Here is a 27422-nt window from a genome sequence, read left to right as displayed (position 1 = left end):
GCTCTATTTGACTGGTGTCTGATTTTTAGGAATATACTTTTTGTGAAGTTAACTGGATACTTAAGTTAAATCTTAGCTTTAAAGATACTGAGTTGCACTGAAATGCTTTAGATATTTATTTATTATGCAAATAGGTCGGGTACTGTTGGGTTTCTGTACTATATGCAAGTATGCCAGTATTTTCAAGTTATTCTGCTAATGCCGTCTGCAGGGTGTCGCTACTTTTAAGCAATTTTCAATATAGTAACTCTATTGCTTCTTGATGCGTTTTTATACAGTTTCTTTGTTGCTTATATATTGCCTAAAATATCTCTTTTAATTACATAAATATTGATTCAAAGATCCTATTATGACTGGAAGAGATACCATATCGTTATATCACATATTCTTAGAGGTTGTTTATAAATAATACAACAGTTTGGTTAGAACAAAAAAGAATATACAATAGGATAGTTACTTCCCTTTAGTTAGAACCGCTGCCTTCCAAACAGTCTCTCTCAAAGCTGTACAAACGATGTATATTGGCAGATAGAGGTGCTGGTTCTAAGGGATCTCCAAAGGATGTTTCTCTCTGTTTCAACAGTTTTCCTAGAATAATTCTGTCTGTGTAGAGTAATATCAAACAAGCGGCTCCACAGGTGATTTCACAATCTTCCCAAAAAGGGGTTCTGTCTGTATATGTGTTCAAAGAATATCACATTGACATTGTATGTGCACCTTAATATACAAGTACTGATCATATATGATTTTCTGTAAGCTATACAAAGTTTTTAAATAGCTCTTGAAAAAGACGGTATAGCCGTTGAAATGCTTTTTGCTTTTGGAGATCCCTTAGAACCAGTGTCTCTATCTGCCAATATACAACAGTTTGGTTAGCCCTGTTCGTAGGGTGTGTTAATTTTTGCTGAACTCCGGTTGGCTAGTACAGACTGCCTTTCAACGGTTGCGGTAAATTAAGTCAATCTCAGTGAAAAAAATTAATAAGCTTAATGATTATTTAATATAAGCTTCCACATTATACTTGTAATGTCAATACTCTAGCATTGCTGCTTAGAGAATTCTATTACTAAAAATCCACCAGTTAACAAATTTTTAAATTAAGTTTAAGTTTAAGGTTCAAGATCTATATATTAAGCTACATGCAGGAGAGCACTTTAAAACTAAGGAACCCCTGACGCAGCGTTTCTCTTACGTTTCCTCAGATGGGATATGCGGGCCGGCAAAATGCGCCTTTTTATTGGGTTATTTGTTCACACCCTCTTGGTTGTGATTGGATTTGCAGATTACTTATCATTGGTTCTTTGAGGTGTCAATCCATGACGTGTTCTGCATTATTTGACACCTCAAAGAACCAATGATATATGTTGTGAAACACTACCACTACTTTTACTGATGATCTCGGTAGTACAGCTGTACTTATTCGACTTATGTCACCTAGGTGAACATCTCATAAATTTGCGTCAGACAGTATGTCACCTGACCCTATTAAACATTTGCATTGTGACTTTTTTTCTTTGGTATATGGATATAGTGATTGTTCACCAAGATGTCTTTCAGATTTCTTGGTCTTCTATATCCCATTGATACTCTATCTCCAATCTGACTGGCTAGTAGGGGATCATTTAATAATATGTGCCAATTTTCATTTAATATCTTTGTGATTTGTCTGATTCGAGGATTAAATGTTGTAATTAGTCTTGGTTTACTGTTCATTTTTTTCGGTTGTGTCTTGTAATCTACTGCTTAGTTTTTTTGCTTCCTCTTTATATGTTGTTATGTCAGAGCAATTTCTTCTCAATCTAGTAAATTCTCCTTTAGGGATAGCGCTCAGTGTACTGGGAGTGTGGGCACTTGTGTTATGTAACAGTGTATTTGTAACTGTGGCCTTTCTATACACCTAATGTATAATTCTAATAACACCCCTTGCACTTTTTGTCCAGACCCCATCAAAATCACGTTTAGGTTCATGTACAACCTCCAAGTATAGCACATAATGATAGATCAACACAATTAAAAAACACTTGCACAATTATACACTTTTCTTTTAAGTAGCATACATGTATATATAACGATACACTATTCACACCCAACAGATACATATGTTATTGAAAAAAACAGTGATGCTAAAATTACAGTCTAAACTAAGCGTATAAGCCACAATGCAAATGTTTGTATAGGTAAGTGATGAGAGACAGCTCCTTTTCAAACAGGGGCACAGGAAAGGGTTAGCCAAACCCCAATATCAATTTCAAAAAGGTAATTTTCCAGCCTCCAGTAGATTTTTAAAAGACCTTTATTAGTTTCTTACAGGGTCCATTGTAACAACGACGTTTCGAACCTATACCAGGTTCTTAACATGATTAAGAACCTGGTATAGGTTCGAAACGTCGTTGTTACAATGGACCCTGTAAGAAACTAATAAAGGTCTTTTAAAAATCTACTGGAGGCTGGAAAATTACCTTTTTGAAAATGTTTGTATAGGGTCAGGGGACTTATGAGATGTTCCCCTAGGTGACATAAGTTGAATAAGTACAGCTGTACTATCGAGATCATCAGTAAAAGTAGTGGTAGTGTTTCACAACATATATCAGACAGAGATCACATAATATTATATTATAGTAACAGATCGCTAATATGTCAAATAATGCAGAACACGTCATGGATTGACACCTCAAAGAACCAATGATAAATAATCTGCAAATCCAATCACAACCAAGAGGGTGTGAACAAATAACCCAATAAAAAGGTGCATTTTGCCGGCCCGCGTATCCCCTCTGAGGAAGCGTAAGAGAAACGCCGCGTCAGGGGTTCCTTAGTTTTAAAGTGCTCTCCTGTATGTAGCTTAATATATAGATGTTGAACCTTAAACTTAATTTAAAAATTTGTTAACTGGTGTATTTTTTATAATAGAATTCTCTAAGCAGCAATGCTAGAGTATTGACATTACAAGTATAATGTAGAAGCTTATATTAAATAATCATTAAGCTTATGAATTTTTTGCACTGAGATTGACTCAATTTACCGCAACCATTGAAAGGCAGTCTGTACTAGCCAACCGGAGTTCAGCAAAAATGAACACACCCTACGAACAGGGATAACAAAACTGTTGTATTAATTATAAACAACCTCTAAGAATATGTAATATAACGATATGGTATCTCTTTCAGTCATAATAGGATCTTTGAATCGATATTTATGTAATTAAAAGAGATATTTTAGGCAATATATAAGCAACAAAGAAACTGTATAAAAGCGCATCACAGAAGCAATAGAGTTACTATATTGAGAATTGCTTAAAAGTAGCGACACCCTGCAGACGGCATTAGCAGAATAACTTGAAAATACTGGCATACTTGCATATAGTACAGAAACCCAACAGTACCCGACCTAATTGCATAATCAATACATATCTAAAGCATTTCAGTGCAACTCAGTATCTTTAAAGCTAAGATTTAACTTAAGTATTCAGTTAAAGGGACAGTCAACACCAGAATTTTTGTTGTTTAAAAAGATAGATAATCCCTTTATTACCCATTCCCCAGTTTTGCAAAACCAACACTGTTATATTAATACACTTTTTACTTCTGTGACTAACTTGTATCTAAGCATCTTCTGACCGCCCCTAATCACATGACTTTTAGTTATTATCTATTGACTTGCATTTTAGCCAATTAGTGCAGTGTCTGCCACTAGCCACGGGCGTGATCACAATGCTATCTATATGGCCTACATGAGCTTGCTCTCCCCTGCTGTGAAAAGTAAATAAAATAGAGGCTGCCTTCAAGGGCTTAGAAATTATCATATGTGCCTCCCTAGGTTTGCTTTCAACTAGAATACCAAGAGAACAAAACAAAATTGTTGATATAAGTAAATTGGAAAGTTGTTTAAAATTACATGCCCTATTTGAAAAATGAAGGGTTTTTTTGGACTTGACTGTCCCTTTAACTTCACAAAAAAATCAGACACCAGTCAAATAGAGCTTATTATAGCCTAACAAGGAATCTATAAGACAAACAATTGTTCTTTTACAATTTAAAGGAGTATTACCTCTCTCATGACATGATGGGAGTACCCTCTATGTAATATAGATAAAATTCGATAAGAAGGATAAGACAATCTCAGTGTAAAGAAATTGTAATAGATCCTATAGATCTTTAGATACCAAAGTTACAGGTTCCATAACAATAACAGTACATAAAGAAGATGTGTTTTTAATGTACAACGTGGGCAGCAATAACGCAAGTAATAATTGCTGGTTTTTAACTTTAATTAATAAAAGTTATTTTTTATTTTTCCTCCCCATACTACATGAGCTTGTGTAAATACAATTAATAGTGCATAGAAGCATACTTGTAGGACACACTCACATACAGTGGCCTCTATTTATCAAAGTCTGGCGGACCTGATCCAACAGTGCGGATCAGGTCCGCCAGACCTCGCTGAATACGGAGAGCAATACGCTCTTCGTATTCACCATTGCACCAGCAGCTCACAAGAGCTGCTGGTGCAACGCCGCCCCCTGCAGAATCGCGGCCAATCCGCAACCAGCAGGGGTTGTCAATCAACCCGATCGTACTCGATCGAGTTGAATTGCGGCGATGTCTGTCCGCCTGCTCAGAGCAGACGGAAAGGTTATGGAGCAGCGGTCTTTAGACCGCTGCTTCTTAACTGGTGTTTCTGGCGAGCCTGCAGGCTCGCCAGAAACACAGGGCCTCAAACTCTATCTGGAGCTTGATAGATATGCCCCAGTGAGTTTTGTCCTTTTTTGTTTGAAATTAATTATTTATGCATAAGCACTACTCTGTAAGGTGACCCAAAACATATACACAGTTATATTAACCCAAACAAGGTCCTAACAGAGAGTTATATACCTATACAATAAGTTATTTAAACTCTAATGTTCCTTATTAGTACTCCTTTTGAACCTATGCATAAGGTGAATATTAAACTGCTTTCTTGGAAAGTGGCTATTTCATCTGCTAGAAGAGTTTCGGAGTTATCTGCTCTTTGTTGTGATCCTTATCTGATTTTTCATCAGGATACAGCAGTTTTACAGACTACTTTAGATTTTTTGCCTAAGGTTTTTTCTTCAGACAACATTAGCAGGGAGATTGTTGTTCCTTCTTTATGTATTATTCCCAAGAATGCTTTAGAGAGATCTATTCATACTTTGGACATTGTTATGGCATTGAAATATTACGATGATGCTACTAAGGATTTTAGACAAACTTCTAGTTTGTTCATTCTCTTTTCTGGTCCTAGGAAAGGTCAGAAAGTTTCTGCTGTTTCTTGGTTGAAACTTTTGATTCAAAAGGCTTACTTTGAGGCATGTCAGCCTGCACCGCAGCAGATCACTGCTCATTCCCCTAGGTCAGTTGCCACTTCTTGGGCCCTCAAGAATGAGGCTTCATTTGACAAGCTTTGCAAGGCAGCTACTTGGTCTTTTTTGCATACTTTTGCAAAATTCTACAATTTTTAAGTTTTTGCCTCTTCTGTAGCAGCCTTTGGTAGGAAGGTTCTTTAGGCAGTTGTCTCAGTTTGATTTTTTGCCTGTTTGATTTATTTTAAGTGCATTAAAAAAAAAATATTGGGGTTGTGGATTTAATTTCTCAGTTAAAAAAAAAGATGTTTTTAAATCCCTCTCATTACTCATGGACTCCACAGCTTGGGTATTAGTTCCCAGGAGTAATGGATTGCGGACTCTCACTACCTGTATGAAAGAAAACATAATTTATGCATACCTGATAAATTAATATATTTCATGGTGGCGGGAGTCCACAAGACCTCACCCTTATGTTTTAGGGTTAATTTTTTCTTTAACACATCTTTTTTTGCTGTTCCTTTTTATGGCTCTCGTTCCTTTTTCTTACTTCACTTTGCTTGGCTATACATTAGACTGAGATATGTTTGAGGGGGGAGGGTATTTTATAGGGCTCTTTTGGTTTTGGAATCTTTGCCTCCTCCTAGTGGTAGAGAAGAGTAATTCCCAGAAGTAATGGACTGTGGACTCTCACCACCATGAAAGAAATGAATTTATCAGGTAAGCATAAATTTAGTTTTTTTGGGGGGGGTTTTGGGCTTGTTATGCAGAAGCAATGTTTTGTCATTAAAAAGGGACACTGAACCCAAAGTTTTTCTTTCGTGATTCAGATAGAGCATGCAATTTTAAGCAACTTTCTAATTTACTCCTATTATCACTTTCTCTTCATTCTCTTGTTATCTTTATTTAAAAAAGAAGGTATTTAAGCTTTTTTTTGGTTTAGGACTATGGACAGCACTTTTTTATTGCATTTCAAATATTGCATTTCAAATAAAGATACCAAAAGAATGAAGACAATTTGATAACAGGAGTAAATTATTAAGTTGCTTAAAATTTCATGCTCTATCTGAATCACGAAAAAAAAAATTTGGGTTCAGTGTCCCTTTAATATTTATTAGACTTTTTTTATGATAATTATGCTTAATGTAAGACAAAGTCCGCTGCCTCATTTTAAGCTGTGTTGGTTGATATGTTTATATTTCATTGTATAGATCAATTGCATGGCAAGTTGCGATGGATAACTCATTAATTATCAGAATGCTCACTGAATACATTACACTTTTATAAAGCATTAAAATATAAAAAATTATAATATTTTTGAAAAACATTATAGGATATTATCCTTTGTGTGACTTTAGACATAGAGAATAATAAAAAGTCTGGTTTTACATGCTCATGGTTAAATATTTTAACAAATACATTGTTGTACTTTTTTAGCACGACCAATGCTTTTAATGGATAGTGCAGGGAGGGCTTATTAGCAAGCTCATTACACTCATATTGCAAGTGATGAGTTAATTGTAGCATTCTATCCCAAATAACACCTGAAGTAAACCATTGTTATTAATAGTTTAGCCCAGAACTACATGAAGAACACTACTACTAGTGCACCCTTGGATTTGCGCTAGAGTGATATACTTCATGAATTTAACTGGGAACCCCATAGAAGTCTATTATTTGAGAGATTTAGTGCAGATGTAAGCGCTTCCTAGACAATTGCACAAGCGATAAAAAAACGTGAAATATGAGAGCAAAATTAAAAGAGCTTATTGATTGTGCTCGAGCAATGTTAAGGCTCAGTAGTACTAATATTTTTGAGCTCCACTTATAGACCTTGACCTTGTTGTTAATATTCTTTAGACTTTTATATGATAATTTACTTTTATGATAATTTTTCATATTCAAAACTAACCAGGAAATGCATTTGTACAAATATGACCTGAGAGTGAGTTAAAGGCTTTGGATATCTGTTAAACCATTTGGAGCTGTCCAATAATGGGGAAAAGAGGTTTAATTATGATTTCAATAAATGTGGAAAAATGAGAAACCTACATAATTAACTGATAAATATATTTCCTTCCTAAGATAAAGTCCACAACTTCATTCCTTACTGTTAGGAAATACAACACCTGGCCACCAGGAGGAGGCAAAGACACCCCAGCCAAAGGCTTAAATATCCCTCCCACTTCCTCATTACCCCAGTCATTCCTTGCCTTTCGTCACGTTAGGAGGTGGCAGAGAAGTGTCAGAAGATTCGGAGAGTCCTGAAAAAGGGTATCTGCCCTTCGAGATAGGACTGGAGTTTTAAGTAGTCATGTCAACCTCTCAGTGAGAGTATTGATAAAAGTTAGAGTCTGGAGATGCAGGGAAAGTTTTTCTGCGAAACCAACGACTGCTAACAGCTCCTAAGCAATCAGTGTTGACGAGTTTCACTGTCTGCTTTCTCTCACTCAAGTCCATGTCAGGAGCGCTGCTTAAAGACTGTCACACTTGAAAGGCTGTGTTTTGTTCCACAGCATGGATCCTGGAGGTTAGATTGTTTCAATTTTTACACATAAAACGCTATAACAGTTGGCTCCGTTATACCTTGATAGGATCCAGGGTTAATATCCTCTGAAGGGGGTTTATTGAACAGTTGGGGTTAATTAATCAGTGTATTAGTTATTTACATGCTGCTTTGTGTGATTTTTTTCCTGGGCTGATAGACTGTGTGTTTTTGGCTGGAACAAACAGGTTTCACTTTTAAGTTTCACTTTCATTTTTGAAAGTGTTGCACAACTTCTATTACTTGCTGTACTTGTAATAACAGGGGAAGTACTGTCTTGCACTCCATGTGATCGGGTGTGGTCTATGTTCATTTCCTCCATTCCGGCTGAGACTTGAACCTGAGTAGAGTGTTTCCACTGTTAACTGTCTGGGTCTAGGAGGTGGTGAGTTCCCCAGCCATTGGGAGTATAAAGGTGCAGTTTTCTATAATAAAAACAAAAAAAAACTTTTGTGAGTATAACCTGAGCTATGGAGGACTCTGACATGTTAGGAGGTACTCCTTGTGTACTAAATCATACCTGTTTATATTGTGAGGAGGCCATGGTTTTTCCGCCCACTCAATTATGTTCCACATGCCTTAACACCATTGTAAAGTCTAAGAAGGGAGACAAGCCTGCTAAGGGTCTTAGTCCCTCTGAGCCGTCTACCTTTTAGGACTCGGCGTCCCGTGAGATTACTACCCTTTACCCTTGCTATATTAAACACTCAACATGCAGTTCCCCATAGCACATGTAATCCTCCATCCGGAGGGGGCCTTCTTCCTGTGGACTTTGCCGCGCAGTTACAAACGGCAGTGTCTGCATCCCTCAGTGCATTACCTCGCTCTAACAAACGCAAGAGAAAGGTTAAACATAGCTCTCCTGACCCGGAGTCATCTAAATATTTATTGAATTTAGCTATTATGTCCCAGTTATCCGATGATGAGTTAACCTCTGTAGCTTCAGAGGGTGAACTTTCTGGGTTGGACTCCCTAGCGTCTAAGCCTCCTGCTGCGGAGGAACCGTCCTTTAGATTTAAAATTGAGCACTTGCGTTTTTTATTAAAGGAGGTTCTGTTTACGTTAGAGGTTCCAGAGGCCGTGCTGCCTGAAGAACCTATGATACCTAAACTAAACAGAGTTTACGAAGACAGGAAAGTTAATTTGACTTTTCCTGTGCCGGTTAAGATGGCGAACATTATTAAGAGCGAATGGGAAAGAATTGGTTCTTCCTTTTCCCCCTCGTCTACTTTTAAAAAGTTGTTCCCAGTCCCAGACTCTCAACTGGATTTGTGGGACTCCATTCCTAAGGTGGATAGTGCTATCTCTACGCTTGCTAAATTTACTACTATATGTCTTGAGGATAGTTCTTCATTCAGAGAGCCGATGGATAAGAAAATGAAAACCTTTCTAAGAAAGATGTTTCAACATCCGAAATTTTTGTTTCAACTGGTGGCTGCCGTTGCCGCAGTTTCCGGAGCGGCTACCTACTGGTGCGACTCTTTGTCAGAACTCTTTGAGGTGGAGTCTCCCCTCGAGGATATTCAAGACGGAATTAAAGCTCTTAGAATTGCTAATTCTTTTATCTGTGATGCGAACATGCAAATTATTTGCCTAAATGCAAAGACCTGTGGCTTTGCGGTCCTAGCCCGCCGGGTGCTCTGGTTAAAGTCTTGGTCTGTGGATATGACTTCTAAGTCCAGACTCCTTTCTCTTCCCTTCAAGGGAAAGATTTTATTTGGTCCAGGCCTGGACTCCATTATTTCTACGGTTACCGGAGGCAAGGGTGCCTTCCTACCGCCAGATAAGAAGAACAAGTCTAAGGGATGACAATCTTCTAATTTTTGTTCCTTTCGTTCTGAAAAATTCCAACAACAGCAATCCTCCTTTAAGCCCGAGCAACCCAAGAGTACTTGGAAGCTGGCTCAGTCCTGTAATAAATCCAAGCAGAATTAGAAGCCCGCCGAAAACAAATCGGCATAAAAGTACGGCCCCCGATCCGGGATCGGATCGTATAGGGGCAGACTGTCTCTTTTTTCAGATGCCTGGTACAAGGACGTACAGGATCTTTGGGTCCTGGAGGTGGTATTTCAGGAATACAAGATAGGCTTCAAATCTCATCCGCCAAGGGGCAGATTCCTTCTCTCGAATCGGTCTACCAGGCCAGAAAAAAGGGATACCTTTCTAGGGTGCATTTGGGATCTATCCTCCTTAGGAGTTGTTATCCCTATCGAAGAAAGAGGTTTGGGGTTTTATTCAAACCTTTTTGTGGTCCCAAAGAAGGAGGGAACTTTCCACCCAATTCTGGACCTAAAGTGCTTTATCAAATTTCTCAGTGTCCCTTTCTTCAAGATGGAGACGATAAGGTCCATCCTTCCTTTAATTCAGGAAGGCCAGTTTATGACCACTATATCTGAAGGATGCTAACCTTCATGTTCCAATCCACAGGGAACACTTTCAGTTCCTGAGGTTTGCATTCCTGGACAAGCACTTGCAGTTTATTGCCCCGTTTGTCCTAGCTACTGCTCCAAAAATCTTTACAAAGGTTCTGGGGGCTCTTCTAGCCAATGCCAGAACTCAGGGTATTGCAGTAGCCCCATACTTGGACGATATTCTGGTGCAAGCACCATCCTTTCATCTTGCGGAAGAATTCTCGGAGTCCCTTTTCAGTCTTCTTCGATCACATGGATGGAAGATAAACTTGGAAAAGAGTTCTCTTATCCCAAGTACCAGGGTGAAATTCCTAGCTACTATAATAGACTCCATATCCATGAGAATATTTTTAACAGACCAGAGATGTTGCAAGCTAACTTCGGCATGTCTTGCCCTCCGGACCTCCTTGAGTCCCTCTGTGGCTCAGTGAATGGAGGTGATTGGTCTCATGGTGTCCTGCATGGACATCATTCATTTTGCCAGGTTCCGTATCAGATCTTTCCAACTGTGCATGCTGAGGCAGTGGAACGGCGATCATTCAGATCTGTCTCAACAGATTGTATTAGACAGCCGGTCGATAGAATCGCTCTCTTGGTCACCTGTCCCGAGGGACATGCTTCTTAAGACCATCCTGGGAGTTTGTAGCTACGGACACAAGCCTATCCGGATGGGGAGCAGTTTGGGGTGCCAGGAAGGCACAGGGGTTATGGACTCAGGAGTAGTCCTCCCTCCTGTTCAATATTTTGGAACTACGGGCAATCTTCAAGGCCTTAGTCACTTCTTGGTTCGTCCCAGTTTATCAGAATCCAATTGGACAATATAACCTTGGTGGCTTACATCAACCATCAGGGGGGAACGAGAAGTTCCTTGGCAATGAAGGAAGTATCTCAGATTCTGGAGTGGGCGGAGGCCCACAGCTGTTTGCTGTCAGCGATCCACATTCCGTGTGCGGACAACTGGGAGGCGGATTTTCATCCCAGTTTATCAGATTCCAGTCAGACAATATAACCTTGGTGGCTTACATCAACCATCAGGGGGAACGAGAAGTTCCTTGGCGATGAAGGAAGTATCTCAGATTCTGGAGTGGGCCAAGGCCCACAGCTGTTCGCTGTCAGCGATCCACATTCTGTGTGTAGACAACTGGGAGGCAGATTTTCTCAGCAGGCAATCCTTCCATCCAGGGGAATGGTCTCTCCATCCCAAGGTGTTTGCAGAGATATGCAGCAAGTGGGGGATGCCGGAGAGAGATCTCATGACGTCCCGTCTCAATACCAAGCTACCCAGGTACGGGTCGAGGTTGAGGGATCCCCAAGCAGGTCTAATAGATGCGTTATCAGTGCCCTGGAGGTTCAAATTCAAATATCTTTTTCCTCCATTACCACTTCTTCCTCGAGTGGTGGCCCGCATCAAGCAGGAGCGGGTATCAGTAATCCTGATTGCTCCATCATGGCCGCGAAGGACGTGGTTCAAGGATCTAGTGGGGATGTCTTCATCTCATCCGTGGAAGTTACCTTGTCGCAGAGACCTGCTGATACAAGGTCTATTTGTTCATCAAAATCTAGATGCTCCTATGCTGACTGCATGGAGATTGAACCTGAACTTAGCCAATTGAGTTTTCTCTGAGAGGGTCATTGATACTCTTATTCAAACTTGTAAAGCAGTTACTCGGCGTATCTACCACAAGGTATGGAGGACCTATTTATTCTGGTGTGAAGAGCGTGGTTTTTCCTTGCAAAGAGTTAAGGTTGCCAGGATCTTATCTTTTCTCCAGGATGGGCTGGAGAAGGGCTTTTCTGCTAGTTCCCTGAGGGCACAGATTTCGGTCCTATCAGTTTTATTGCACAAGAGACTGGCTGAGCTTACAAATGTGCAGTTCTTTGTTAAGGCTCTGATTAGGATCAGACCAGTGTTTAGATCTGGGGCTCCTCCTTGGAGCCTAAATCTTGTTCTTCGGGTTTTGCAACAGGTTCTGTTTGAGCCTCTGCATTCCATTGACATTAAATTGTTATCTTGGAAGGTTCTCTTTTTATTGGCTATTGCCTCTGAGTGCAGAGTTTTTGAGATCTTTGCTTTGCAATGTAAGCCCCCTATCTGATTTTTCATGCAGATAATGCATTTTTAGGTACAAAATTAGGTTTTCTTCCTAAGGTTGTGTCAGATCGCAACATTAATCAGGAGATTGTGGTTCCTTCCTTGTGTCCTAATCCTTCTTCATCGAAGGAACGCTTACTTCACAATTTTGATTGTGGTTTGCGCCTTCAGGCTACTAAGGAGTTTAGAGAATTTTCCTCTTTGTTTGTTGCCTATTTGTGGAAGCGTAAGGGGCAGAAGGCTACTTCAACTTCCCTATCTTTTTGGTTAAGGAGTATCATCCGCTTAGCTTACGAGACAGCGGGACATCGTCCTCCTGAGAGGATAACGTCTCATTCCACTAGAGCAGTGGCTTCCTCTTGGGCCTTTAAGAACAAGGCCTCTGTGGATCCGCTTTGTAAGGCGGCTGGTCCTCCTTACATACTTTTTCAAAATTTTACAACAAGTTTGATGTTTTTGCTTCGGCTGAAGCAGCTTTCAGGAGAAAAGTTTTGCAGACTGTGGTGCCCTCAGAATAGGGTCCGCCTCTTCCTTTTTGTTCCCTCCCGTTATTCATTCAGTGTCCTCTGGAGCTTGGGTATAGTTTTCCCAAGAGTAAGGAATGAAGCCGTAGACTCTCCCTATCTTAGGAAGGAAAACATCGTTTATGCTTACCAGATAAATTCCTTTCCTTCCGGATAGGGAGAGTCCACAGCTGAGTCTATGGGTGGTCCCCTATTATTTATTTTATTCTTCGGGCACCATTTATACTCTAATGTTTCTCCTACTTTTCCTTGTTCCCTCAGCAGAATTACTGGGTAAATGAGGAAGTGGGGGGGATATTAAAGCCTTTGGGGCCCATTTATCAAGCTCCGGATGGAGCTTGATGGCTTGTGTTTCTGGCAAGCCTGCAGGCTCGTCAGAAACAGCAGTTATGTAGCAGCGGTCTAAAGACCGCTGCTCCATAACCCTGTCCATCTGCTCTGAGCAGGTGGACTGATATTGCCGCAATTCAACCCGATCAAGTACGATCGGGTTGATTGACACCTCCCTGCTGGCTGCCGATCTGCAGTGGATCTTCAGGGGGTTAGTGTTTTTTTAAGGGGTTAGGGGTTTTTTAAGGGTTTATTGGGTGGTTTTTATTTTTAGGTTAGGGTTTGGGCACAGAAAAAGAGCTAAATGCCCTTTTAAGGGCAATGCCCATCCAAATGCCCTTTTCAGGGCAATAGGGAGCTTAGGTTTTTTTAGATAGGTTTATATTTGGGGGGGTTGGTTGTGTGGGTGGTGGGTTTTACTGTTGGGGGGGTTGTTTGTATTTTTTTTTACAGGTAAAAGAGCTAATTTCTTTGGGGCAATGCCCCGCAAAAGGCCCTTTTAAGGGCTATTGGCAGTTCAGTTTAGGCTAGGCTTTTTTATTTTGATAGGGCTATTAGATTAGGTGTAATTAGTTTAAATATCTGATAATTTCTTTTTTTATTTTGTGTAATTTAGTGGGGGTTTTTAATTTAGTTAATTGTTTTTAATTTAGGTAATTTGTTTAATTGTAGTGAGGTTAAGGTTTTATTTTACAGGTAAATTTGTATTTATTTTAGCTAGGTAGTTAGTAAATAGTTAATAACTATTTAGTAACTATTCTACCTAGTTAAAATAAATACAAACTTGCCTGTGCAATAAAAATAAAACCTAAGCTAGATACAATGTAACTATTAGTTATATTGTAGCTAGCTTAGGGTTTATTTTACAGGTAAGTATTTAGTTTTAAATAGGAATTATTTAGTTATTAGTAGGTTTTATTTAGATTTATTTTAATTACAGTTAGTATGTGTTAGGGTTAGGTTTGGGGGTTAATAACTTTAGTATAGTGGCGGCGACGTTGGTGGCAGAAGATTAGGGGTTAATAAATGTAGGTAGGTGTCGGCGATGTTAGGGGCGGCAGATTATTGGTTAATAATATTTAACTAGTGTTTGCGATGCGGGAGTACGTCGTTTAGGGGTTAATATGTTTATTCTAGTGGCGGCGATGTCCGGAGCGGCAGATTAGGGGTTAATAATTTTATTTTAGTGTTTGCGATGCGGGAGGGCCTCGGTTTAGCGGTTAATAGGTAGTTTATGGGTGTTAGTGTACTTTGTAACACTTTAGTTATGAGTTTTATGGTACAGCTTTGTAGCGCAAAACTCATTGCTACTGACTTTCAGTTTACGGTATTGATCTTGGCGGTATAGGGTGTACCGCTCACTTTTTGGACTCCCAGGCAGAATCGTAATACCGGCTCTATGGAAGTCCCATTGAAAAAAGGACTTTTTGAAAGCTGCGGTAATTACGTTGTGTTAAGGCCAAAAAAGTGTGCGGTACACCTAAACCTGCAAGACTCATAATACCAGCGGTAGTGAAAAAGAGCCTTAACGCTGCTTTTTCACTCATACTGCAAAACTCGTAATCTAGCCGTATGTTTTGTTGATCATTGTTTTCCCCTTAGAAAGATGTCCTGCACACAATTAAATATATTTAACTTTTTTTTTTTGTACTTGTTCATGGACTTATTCAGCAAATCTCTCAGTCATAGCTGATTTGGAGGGGTTGACAATTCCATATGGAATTCTATAAACTGTGTATGCATCAATAACATTTATTTTATAATTTTAATATCTGCAATTATAAGGCAGGAGTGTTTCATTTTTTTTTCAACTGGTGCTGTAATGTTGCAACCATATTCTGGCCTAGGCAAACAAGGCACTTGGCTAGAGCAGCAGATTGGGAGTGGGCAGCACTTTTTGTGGCTATATTTGTAAGTATTGCCTTTAGTTCTGTTGGCTTTCAGCACTTAGTATTGTGTTTTGGGAAGTGTTGTTTTTTTTAATATATATATTGTGTTTGCCATGTGCTGCTGGCAGCCATTTTACTCACCTCTCTTCCTGACTATGGTGCATTGTGGGGGATGCTGCTCATTTCCTGCACTTCCTTTTATGGCCAGACTGGTGTGCATCATCCATGTGAGACAGGATGCAGTCTCAGAATTGTGATGTCATCACTTATTATTTAAAGGGCCTCTGTTCATTATGCTTTGCCTTTGCGTTGTCTCAGACCTGATTGTGAGAGTTCCTGTGTATTACCTGGCTGCCTGACGTCCTTCCTGGTTCCTGATCCCTGATCCCTGGCTTGTTCCTGACTCTGCTGTTTTCCTTGTTCCTGATTCCGGCTCGTCTGACTATTTGCTTTGGCTCCTGACTCGGCTCGTCTGACTACCAGCTCTGGTTTTGACTCCTGGCTTGTTATTTGACTTGTGGACTTTTTTTTATTATTTTTGCTATTAATAAAGGTGTGATTAATTTTGCACTTCTCATCTCAGTCTGATTCCTGGCACCCTGACTTTATGCAAAGGCCATGAATCCTGATGCTGCTAATTATCCACCTTTACCTGCCATCATTTCCAGGATGGATGTACAGGATCACCGCTTGGATCAATTTGCACTAGCCCTGCAAACCCTGCTGACTCGCACTGCACATTTGGACCAAAGTGTCCCGCAAGTTATGGCTTCTCCTGTTTCCGCTGCTGCACCTATGCCTACCAGGAGCATGTCCGGTTCTGCACCTCTACCTCAGCGATATGGAGGCGATCCTATTCAGTGCAGAGGGTTTTTGAACCAGGTGGGCATTAACTTTGAGATGTTACCTCAGGCGTTTCCCTCTGACAGAGCTAAGGGGGGTTTTCTCATGTCGTTACTCTCTGACACAGATCTTGCCTGGGCTAATCCCTTGTGGGAGACTAATAAACCTGTGATTTCAAATTACCCTGAATTTGTGGCCTCCTTTCGAAGGGTATTTGATATTCCGGCTCGCTCCACCTCTGTTGCTAAACGACTCATGTCCATTCAGCAAGGTACAAGATCTGTTGCTCAGTATGCTATTGAGTTCCGTACGCTTGCCGCAGAGGTAGGTTGGAACAATGAAGCCCTTCTTTCATGGGCTCTCTGATGCGATTAAAGATGAAGTTGCTGCCAGAGATTTACCAGAGGATCTCGAGGCATTGGTGTCTTTTTTGATCCTAATTGACATCAGACTCAGAGAGAGGCCCTCTTTCAAGGAGCGCTTGCAGAAGCCTCCTGTTCCGTTTTCTCATACATGTTCGTTCCCACCCATGCCTCCCTCTCCTCCCATGCTTTATGGTCCCGAGTCACCAGGTACTGCTGAGCCGATGCAGTTGGGATTCACGCGTCCCTCCGCGGCGGAGAGGGCCTTTAGGAGGAGGGAGGGGCTCTGCCTCTATTGTGGGTTACAGGGCCACGTTTTGAAGTCTTGTCCTACACGGCCGGGAAACGCTCACACCTAAGGTCCTGTCGGGGGCAGACCTTGGGTGGTTTATCCTTGTCCCCGGAACCGCTTAAGGAGAAACCTTTGGTCACGGTTGTCCTTTCCTGGGTGGACTCCTCCATAGTCACTCAGGCTCTTGTTGACTCCGGTGTTGCGGGCTATTTCATTGACAGTGCTTTTGTATCAAAGCACTCCATTCCTGTTTTGCCTCGGTCCTTTCCACTTGCTATTGAGGCCATTGATGGCAGGCCCCTTCAGCCCGCACTCGTTACCCACGAAATTGCTCTGTTGTCCATGGCTGTAGGGGCTCTCCATTTTGAAACCCTCCAGTTCCAGGTGATAAACTCTTCTACTTTTCCGGTTGTTCTCGGTTATCCCTGGCTCCAAAAGCACAATCCCAGTCTCGACTGGCGCAGGTCCCCACAATGTATTTCCACTTGTCTTCGGAAACCAGTTAAAGTCTTGTGCACTTCTTCGGTATCTCAATTGCCAGAGGAGTACCGAGAGTTCCTAGACGTGTTTGACAAGGTGCATGCTGGTACGTTGCCTCCTCACCGGTCTTACGATTGTGCCATAGACCTGCAACCCAGAGCCATTCCTCCTCGGGGCTGGGTGTACCCTCTGTCTGTCTGTTGCAGAGAATTGTGCTATGGAGGAGTATGTTGCCGATGCTCTGTCGTAGGGAATCATCCGCAAATCCTGCTCTCCTGCAGGGGCTGGCTTCTTCTTTGTGAAGGAAAAGGGTGGCGAGTTAAGACCATGTATCGATTATAGGGGTCTTAATTGTCTTACCATTAAGATTGCTTACCCTATTCCGCTCATTACGGAACTCTTTGACCGCCTCAAGGGAGCTACGGTCTTTACTAAACTTGATTTGAGAGGAGCGTACAATCTTGTTAGGATTAAGGAGGCCCACGAATGGAAAACAGCATTTAACACCAGGAGTGGGCATTATGAGTATCTTGTAATGCCCTTTGGCCTATGTAATGCTCCTGCTGTTTTTCAGGAATTTATTAATGATGTCCTACGAGATATGTTGCAACAGTGTGTTGTGGTGTACTTAGACGACATCCTCATACACTCACCCACACTTGAGGCTCATCGTTCTGATGTTACACGGGTTCTTCAGAGACTACGTGATAACGGCCTGTTTTGTAAACTCGAGAAATGTGAGTTCCATCAGACTCAAGTAACCTTCCTAGGTTATGTTATCTCCGTTGCAGGGTTCTCCACAAGTTATCTGCAGTTCTGCAGTGGCCTCGCCCCGTTGGTCTTCGGTCTATTCAACGTTTTTTGGGGTTCGCCAATTACTATAGAAAGTTTATTAAAAACTTTTCTTCCTTGGTCAAACCTATCACAGACATGACCCGTAAAGAGAATGATCCACTCCATTGGTCACCTACTGCCAATAAGGCCTTTGATAGTCTAAAGACTGCCTTTGCTGCCGCTCCAGTTCTGGCTCATCCTAACCCTATCCTGCCTTTCGTTCTTGAGGTAGATGCATCTGAGACTGGAGTAGGTTCCCTCTTGTCTCAACGTCCTACGCCTGACGGTTCCTTGCATCCGTGTTGTTTCTAGGTCTCTAAGAAATTGTCTCCAGCGGACAGGGAATTACTGGCCATAATTTTGGCACTCAAGGAATGGAGGCATCTTCCCGAGGGTACTAGCGTGCCAGTGCTCATTCTTACTGACCACAAGAATTTAACTTATCTATCTGAAGCAAAACGTTTGTTGCCCCTACAGGCCAGATTGGCGCTATTTTTGTCTCGGTTTAATTATGTGGTCTCCTACCTGCCTGGTAGTAAGAGTGTTAGGGCTGATGCCCTCTCTCGACAATTTTCGCCTCTGTCCAAGGAGGAGTCTGTACCTACTCCTGTTATACCTCCTGACCATATTTTGGCTACCATACGTACTAATTTGACTTCTCCCTTGGGGGAGGAGATCCTGGCTGCACAAACCAATGCACCTCCTGAGAAACCTAGTGGTAAGTGTTTTGTTCCTGAGAATCTTCAAACTAAATTTTTGCACACTTACCACTATCCTAAAGCCGCAGGTCACCCAGGCAAGAACCAAATGATTTGGTCTGTCACTCGACAATTCTGGTGGCCAGGTCTTCGTTCTGATGTTGCTGCGTATGTTGCCTCCTGCTCAGTTTGTGCACAGAATAAGACTCCTCGACATCTTCCTGTGGGTCTTCTTCAACCTATTGCTAATGGTGAGCGTCCTTGGACTCATCTTTCCATGGACTTCATTGTCGAGCTCCCTGTTTCCAATGGCAATACTGTTATCCTTATGGTGGTTGACCTTTTTTTTTAAAATGTCACATTGCATTCCCTTGATGAAGCTGCCTACCGCTCAGGAGCTTGCTTCAATTTTTGCCCGGGAGGTCTTCCGTTTTCATGGGTTAACCAAGGAGATAGTGTCGGACCGGGGTAGCCAGTTTGTCTCCAGATTTTGGTGTTCCTTTTGTGCTTAAATGGGGATCCAGCTTTCCTTCTCCTCGGCATATCACCCTCAGTCCAATGGGTCTAATCAAGCTCTGGAACAGTTCCTCCATTGCTATGTCTCAGATCACCACAATAATTGGTCTGAACTGTTACCTTGGGCATAGTTTGCTCGTAATAGTGCTATTAATGCTTCCTCCAAGTTATCCCCGTTCATGACGAATTATGGGTTTAAACCATCCTTGTTGACCGATTCATTCATGTCTCAGGGTATTCCGGCTTTGGAGGAGCATCTCCGGCAACTCCGTTCCACATGGGTGCATATTCAGGATTGCCTTCTTCGTTCTTTGCAGCGCCAAAAGTTCCAGGCTGATCGTAGGCGTCTGCCCGCACCTTCCCACCAGGTTGGTGAGAGAGTTTGGCTATCCTCCCGCAACTTGAACCTTCGTGTGCCTTCCAATAAATTGGCTCCCCGTTATGTTGGTCCGACGGGTTAATCTTGTGGCCTACGCTCTTGACCTTCCTCCTGCTATGCGCATCTCCAATGTTTTTCATGTCTCCCTCTTGAAACCATTGGTTTGTAATCGGTTTACCACTGTGTTGCCTCGTCCCCGTCCTATCTTTGTTGACAACCATGAGGAGTATGAGGTCAGCAGCATTATTGACTCTCGTATGTCCAGGGGCCGTGTACAGTTCACTGGAGGGGCTACGGTCCGGAGGAGCGTTCTTGGGTTCCCTACTCTAATGTTCATGCTCCCGCCCTCCTCTGTGCCTTCCATGCCCCTTTCCCCAATAAGTTTTTTGTCCTCCCGCGGAGAGGGGTCGTTGAGGGGTGGGTACTGTCAGGGTTTTTTCACTGTTGTGTTTGCCATGTGCTGCTGGCAGCCATTTTACTCACCTTTCTTCCTGACTATGGTGCATTATGGGGGATGCTGCTCATTTCCTGCACTTCCTTTTATTGCCAGACTGGTGTGCAACATCCATGTGAGACAGGATGCAGTCTCAGAATTGTGATGTCATCACTTATTATTTAAAGGGCCTCTGTTCATTATGCTTTGCCTTTGCGTTGTCTCAGACCTGTTTGTGAGAGTTCCTGTGTATTACCTGGCTGCCTGACGTCCTTCCTGGTTCCTGATCCCTGGCTTGTTCCTGACTCTGCTGTTCTCCTTGTTCCTGATTCCGGCTCGTCTGACTATTTGCTTTGGCTCCTGACTCGGCTCGTCTGACTACCAGCTCTGGTTTTGACTCTTGGCTTGTTATTTGACTTGTGGACTTTTTTTTATTATTTTTTGCTATTAATAAAGGTGTGATTATTTTTGCACTTCTCATCTCAGTCTGATTCCTGGCACCCTGACATATATATATACTGAACAATAAACAGTGAAGTCCCAGGATTTTTCAAAACGTGTCAAATTTAATTAACGTTTCAGGGATGTTGCTCCCCTTCTTCAGAACAAACAAATGATGCAAAACACCCTCTTCAATAAGGCAAACAATTACATAGTGATTACCTCCTCCCCTCTGTGAAAGCGCCAAAATTGTAGCATAACAAACACTGAAAAGATCGCCAAACCGGAAGTGGTATTGCAAGCCGGAGTTACAAACAACAGCACATTTCAAGCTGTGACACAAATAAATCAGGTTCACACAAACAGAATCAAACTGTTATAATAAATTATTATTATTATTGAGGGGAGCAACATCCCCGAAACGTTAATTAAATGTGACATGTTTTGAAAAATCCTGGGATTTCACTGTTTATTGTTTAGTGTATACTTGGAGTGTAAGCTCAGGTGGTTGACCCTGGAGGGTGGATTCACATATTGATTTTTATATATATATATATATATATATATATATATATATATATATATATATATTGCTGCAATAGATAGATGTGTGTGTATATGTGTATGTGAATGGAGGGGTGGGGGGTCAGCAGAATTTTGAGTGCCTAGGGCAGCACAATATCTAAATACGCCACTGTGCAACCATGATTGTTTTAAGATGTTAGCTGTATTGGTATTTGTGTTTTTAAGTCACCTGTAGAAGGCATGGTTCCAGTGTCCTTGTAGTACTCTATACATAATATTCTAATTTTAAACTGCATTTTTTTATAAAAGATACAAATGTAAAATAAATGTATTGAAATTGGTTGTTTTCTGTTAATGCTTCTTTGCTTTTTTTTCCTTCTCTGCAGCCAGGGAAAAATTCTTGAAAGTATTAAATATTTGGAAAATTTTATTGAAATTGCGAAACAAAGCAACTTATCCAAAAGTCTAACGGAAACATGCCTTTGCCTTGGAGATATATATAATGCAAGAGTAAGTACTGTAATTTACCTGTTTTATTGAAATTACCAAAAGTTGTAATAATTATCAGCGTTTTAAAAAACATACATTTGCCTTGTCTCTGTAACAGAAGACACACTTTGTAATTCAGATTTTTTTAAATATCTGTCCCAACAGAGTATCTACTTTTTTGTTCTGTGTTCTCCATTGACTTCTATGGGGAGAATACGTTAACGTGGTCTCGATATTTGGTTAGCACGCGTCGGGTTTTGCTCAATCGCAAAATTTTTACTATCAACTTGTAATGCGCACGCAACCCGACGTGTGCAAAAAGCTTTTAGTGAAGATTATGCTTAAGGAAAAGCATTGCCACTTGTAATCTGGCCCATAGTTGTTAAAGCTGCTAGTCTTCTAAGAAGGAAAATGAGAAAAACACCTTAAGGGTTGGATTACAGATGGCGTGCTATTTAGTGCTCCCGCTCAAGCGTTAAAGAGACAGGAAACCCAACATTTTTTATGATTCAGATAGAGCATACATTTTTTAAAAACTTTCCAATTTACTTCTATTATTAGTTTTTCTTCATTATCTTGGTATCTTTTTTTGAAGGAGCAGCAATGCTAAACACATTGATAAGCCAATCATGAGGCATATCTGTGCAGCCACCAATCATCAGCAAGCTCCCAGCTCTTATTAGGGCTCAAAGATATAAGGTCTCAGGTGTTATGAAAAAAAAGTCTGCAAAGGGCTTTAACATAGAGATACATACATATACATATCTAAATATGTATATGTAAGTATACATATTTATAAGTGTGTGCATATGTATTTATGTATTTATATGTACTGTATATATATATATATATATATATACACAGATATAGATACACATATAAACACATAAATACATATGTACACACACACACACACACACACATATATATATATATGTGTGTGTGTGTATTGGAGCCCTTTGCAGCCAAGTAGATTAAAACATGTAAAAGCATATTTATGCAATATGCCTATTTAATAAAGGTTTTAACTATGTATTTGCTGTAAATATTTCAAATTCCAATGTTCTGCACATAGTAGAATATGTTTTATGTATTTATAAATATATATTCCTAATAATCATATAGATATATAGGTATAGATATATATTGTACCAAAATACCATCAGAGTAGAATTGTGTATTTATGAATAAATAGAAGATATTATTATAGGTGAAGAACATTGGAGTGTGCAATATTCATATTTTTTTGGTCAGGTTAGCACGCAAGTAGAGTGTTAGGTTTTTTGCCCCCACTTTTTTGCTTCATTGACTTCTATGGGGGAATAAATTAACATGCGGCCAATATTTCCATCTAAAGGGGGGGGGAGAGTCCACAGTTTCATTCATTACTTTTTGGAATAAAGAACCTGGCCACCAGGAGGAGGCAAAGACACCCCATCCAAAGGCTTAAATACCTCCCCCACTCCCCTCATCCCCCAGTCATTCTTTGCCTTCGTCACAGGAGGATGGCAGAGAGGTGCCGAAGATTCGGAGTAGTTTCTTATGGAGGGTAGTAGTCTTCAGAATGGGACTGGAGTTTTAAGTAGTCCTGTCAGCCTCTCAGTGAGAGCCTGGATGCAAGTTAGAGTCCAGAGATGCATGGAGAGTCTTTCTGCGAAACCATCCCGACTCATATTAACAGCTCCACAAGCAATCAGTGTTGACGAGTTTCGCTGCCTGCTTTCTGCACTCAAGTCCATGTCAGGAGCGCTGCTTCTACCTGTCACACTTGAAGGGTCATGTTCCTTTTCCACGGCATTGATTCTGGTAAGATTGTTTCATTTATTATACTTAATGATAACACAGAAGACAGGGTCACAGTGTGGCGCCTTTTATCTTATGGAATCAAGGGTTAATATTCCTAGTAAGGGGATTATTGAACAGGGGGGGGTTTATACATAATATTGTTTATTGTGTTATTACTGCGTTATGTGCAAGATGTGGCTCTGGCAATGGTGGAACTTCAGGTTGACTTCCATGAGTATTTGTGTGGCCGGTTTTTGGCATGTTTTCTCCTTAGTGCAGGGCGGTCCTGCGAGGCATCCCAGGTGACAGTGTGATGGTCTCCACTTCCTCTGTTGATCAGCAGCATAGAAGACAGAGCAGTTTCTGTAGTCCAGGTAATCGGAGGTGGTGAGTGCCACGGCCATTGGAGGATATAAAGGTGCATGTTTATTAAGCTAGTCTAGTCCATAATAAAAGTGCAAGCTATGGAGGACTCTGACGCGTTAGAGAGTACTCCCTCTTTAGCAAAGTCTCATTCCTGTGTTTATTGTAAAGAAAGTTCTTGTAAATTAACCTGCTCAACTATGTTCCACATGCCTTAATAAAGCTGCGACATCTAAAACTAAAGGGATGTCTAGTACTACTGAGCCATCCACCTGCTTTCATCTCGGAGTGCACATGCAGCGCCCCAGGGTCCAACCATTACTCCTACGGGAGAGATTAGTTGGCCGTCAGATTTTGCAGATCAACTGCAAACGGTGGTATCGAAAGTGATCCATGCCTTACCACGTTCTGCTAAGCGCAAGCCTAGGGCATAGCATGGCGGCCCGGCCCAGGGGTTGTCTACGCCTATGGAAATATCAGAGGCGTTATACGATGACGAGGCCCACTATGACTCTTTGGAGGAGGCCCCTTCTGGGTCGGAGTCCGTGTCATTTCATCCTCTGGCTGCAGAGGAGCCTGAATTTAGGTTTAGGATGGAGAATTTGCGCTTTTTGCTGAAGCAAGAGCTTGCTACTCTGGAGGTTCCGGAACTGAAGCTTCCGGCACAACCTTCGATTCTTAAGCTTGATAAGGTATACGAGAACAGGGTGGTGCCTCAGACCTTCCCGGTTCCTTTTAAGATGGCTAATATTATTAAGAATGAATGGGAGCAATTAGGTTCTTCCTTTTCCCCTTCTTCTTCCTTTAAGAAACTGTTTCCCATTCCGGACTCTCTGCTCAAGCTGTGGGGGACTGTCCCTAAGATGGATGGTGCTATTTCTACACTCACAAAGCGGACGACTATTCCTCTCGAGGATAGTTTGTCATTTAAAGAGCCCATGGATAAAAAGTTGGAAAACATGTTAAGAAAGATGTTTCAGCACACAGGGTTTGTTTTTCAACTGTCAGCGGCTGTAGCTGCGATTGCCAGAGCTGCGACATATTGGTGTGAATCCCTGTGTGATATGGTCGAGAGGGAGACTTCCATCGACGAGATACAGGATAAGATTAAGGCGTTGAAGGTCGGCAATTCTTTCATTTGTGATGCCAATATGCAAATTATTCGCCTGAACGCAAAGGTTTCTGGATTCTCAGTTTTAGCTTGCAGGGCTCTATGGCTAAAGTCTTGGTCTGCGGACATAACCTCCTAAGTCGAGGCTGTTGTCCCTGCCTTTTCAAGGAAAGATTCTGTTCGGTCCAGGATTGGATTCGATCATATCCACGGTTACGGGAGGCAAGGGAGCTTTCCTACCACAGAATAAGAAAGCTAAGCCTAAATTATCTACTTTTTGTCCCTTTCGCACAGCCTGGTTGCAGGACGTTCAGGAGCCTTGGGTCCTGGAGATTGTCGCCAAGGGTTACAGGATAGGGTTTAGGTCCCATCCGCCCAGGGGCAGATTCCTCCTGTCAAACTTATCTTCAAGACCAGAAAAGAGAGAGGCCTTTCTAGAATGTGTGTGGGATCTCTCCTCTCTAGGTGTTATCGTACCAGTACCCATAGCAAAAAAAGGGGTCTACGGTACTATTCAAATCTCTTTGTTGTTCCAAAGAAGGAGGGCATGTTCCACCCCATTCTGGACCTAAAGTGTTTAAACAAGTTTCTGGCTGTTCCATCGTTCAAAATGGAAACAATCAGATCTATTCTGCCCCTAGTTTAAGAGGGACAGATTATGATGACAATAGACTTGAAGGATGCTTACATTCATGTTCCAATTCACAGGGACCACTTCAAGTTCCTAAGATTTGCATTTCTGGACAGAAACTTCCAGTTTGTGGCCCTTCACTTTGGTCTGGCGACGGCCCCGAGAGTCTTCACAAAGGTTCTGGGGGCGCTTCTTGCAGTGGCCAGATCCAGGGGCATTGCTGTGGCGCCCTTTATGGACAACATCCTAGTCCAGGTGCCGTTGTTCAGCCTTGCAAAGGATCATTTGAGGGCTCTTCTTTTATTGCTCCAATCTCAGGGGAAAGAGTTCCCTGGTTCCCAGCAACAGGGTGGAGCTCCTGGGCACGATAATAGACTCTATGTCCATGAAAATATTTCTCACAGATCAGTGACGCAGGAAGATTCCGTCCACCTATCTTGCCTTTCAGTCCTACTCAAGCCCTTCGGTGGCTCAGTGTATGGAGATGATTGGGCTCATGGTTTCCAGCATAGATGTCATCCCTTTCGCCAGATTCCATCTCAGACCTCTTTAATTGTGCATGTTGAGACAGTGGAACGGCATCATTCAGAAGATGGACCTGGGAGGAGTTTCTCCTTCCGATAAATATTCTGGAACTTCGAGCAATCTACAATGCTCTGAGGGCATGGCCTCCTCTGGGGTAGTTTAGCTTCATCAGATTCCAGACCGACAACATTGCCTCGGTGGCTTACATCAACCATCAGGGGGAAACGAGGAGCTCCCTAGCAATGAGGGAGGTGTCTCAGATTTTGGAGTGGGCGGAGTTCCACAGCTGCTCGCTCTCAGCGTTCCACATTCCAGGTGTGGACAACTGGGAAGTGGATTTTCTCAGTAGGCAATCCTTCCATCTGGGGTAATGGTCTCTTCACCCAGAAGTGTTTGGGAAGATTTGTCTCAGATGGGGAACGCCGGAGATCACAAGACTCAATCACAAGTGACCCCAATACAAGTCGAGGTTGAAGGGATCCCCAGGCAGAGCTGATAGATGCCTTAGTGGTTACTTGGGGATTCAGCCTAGCTTACATTTTTTTCACTGTTACCAATTCTACCTCGTGTAGCGGCACTCATCAAGCAGGATCAAGCTTCGGCCATCCTGATTGCTCCATCATGGCCGCGGAGGACGTGATTTGTGGATCTGTTGGGGATGTCATCCTCTCCGCTGTGGAAGTTACCCTGTTGCAGGGATCTGCTGAAACAGGGTCCCTTTCAACATCAAAATCTCGTTTATCTGAGGCTGACTGTGTGGAGAACGCTTAGTCTAAGCCAAGAGAGGTTATTCTAAAAGTGTGATTGACACTCTAGTTCAGGCAAGGAAGCCAGTCACTCGTCGCATCTACCATAAGGTATGGAGGACTTACTTGTCCTAGTGTGAGAAGCACGGATATCCTTGGCACAAGGTGAAGGTATCAAGGATTCTGTCTTTTCTCCAAGAAGGTTTGGAGAAGGGTCTTGCCGCCAGTTCCTTGAAGTGACAGATTTTGGCATTATCAGTCTTGTTGCACAGGAGACTCGCTGAACTTCCTGACATTCATTTGTTTGTTTAGGCTCTGTCTAGAATCAGGCCTTTATTTAGGCAGTCTGTTCCCCTATGGAGCCTAAACTTGGTCCTTAAGGTATTGCAGAGGGTTCCGTTTGAGCCTATGCATTCTATTGACATTAAGATTCTGTCCTGGAAGGTTCTCTTCCTGTTGGCTATTGCATAGGCACGCAGAGTATCTGGGCTGGCTGCCTTGCAATGGGAGCCTCCTTATCTGTTTTTTTCATGCAGATAAGGCTATTCTTCGCACCGGTTTGGGGTTGCTTCCCAAGATGGTGTCTTACCGTATCATCAATCAGGAAATACTTGTTCCTTTTTTGTGTCCTAGACCTTCTTCTTCCAAGGAGAGATTACTTCATAACCTGGATGTGGTTTGTGCCTTAAAGTTCTATCTTCAGGCTAAGAAGGATTTCAGACAGTCTACATCTCTTGTGGTGTATTCTGGGAAGTGCAAGGGGCAGAGGGCCTCTTCTACTTCTTTGTCCTTTTGGTTGAGTAGCTTGATTCGCTTGGCCTATGAGACAGCAGGACATAAGCCTCTTCAGAGGATCAC

The 27422-nt window shown here is 41.9% G+C and overlaps 1 protein-coding gene across 1 annotated transcript in view; it reads left to right on the top strand.

Annotated features, from left to right (window-relative positions):
* TTC29 (tetratricopeptide repeat domain 29) overlaps positions 1-27422 on the top strand; it is a 779602-nt gene that overhangs the window by 525229 nt on the left and 226951 nt on the right. The window contains exon 9 of the mRNA XM_053703717.1: positions 21301-21424. Coding sequence (XP_053559692.1) covers positions 21301-21424 — 124 coding nt within the window. The remainder of the gene's footprint in view (positions 1-21300; positions 21425-27422) is intronic.

This window comes from Bombina bombina, chromosome 2 (genome assembly GCF_027579735.1).
Source record: "Bombina bombina isolate aBomBom1 chromosome 2, aBomBom1.pri, whole genome shotgun sequence".
NCBI lineage: Eukaryota > Metazoa > Chordata > Amphibia > Anura > Bombinatoridae > Bombina > Bombina bombina.
This window is presented reverse-complemented; position numbering and strand designations above follow the sequence as displayed.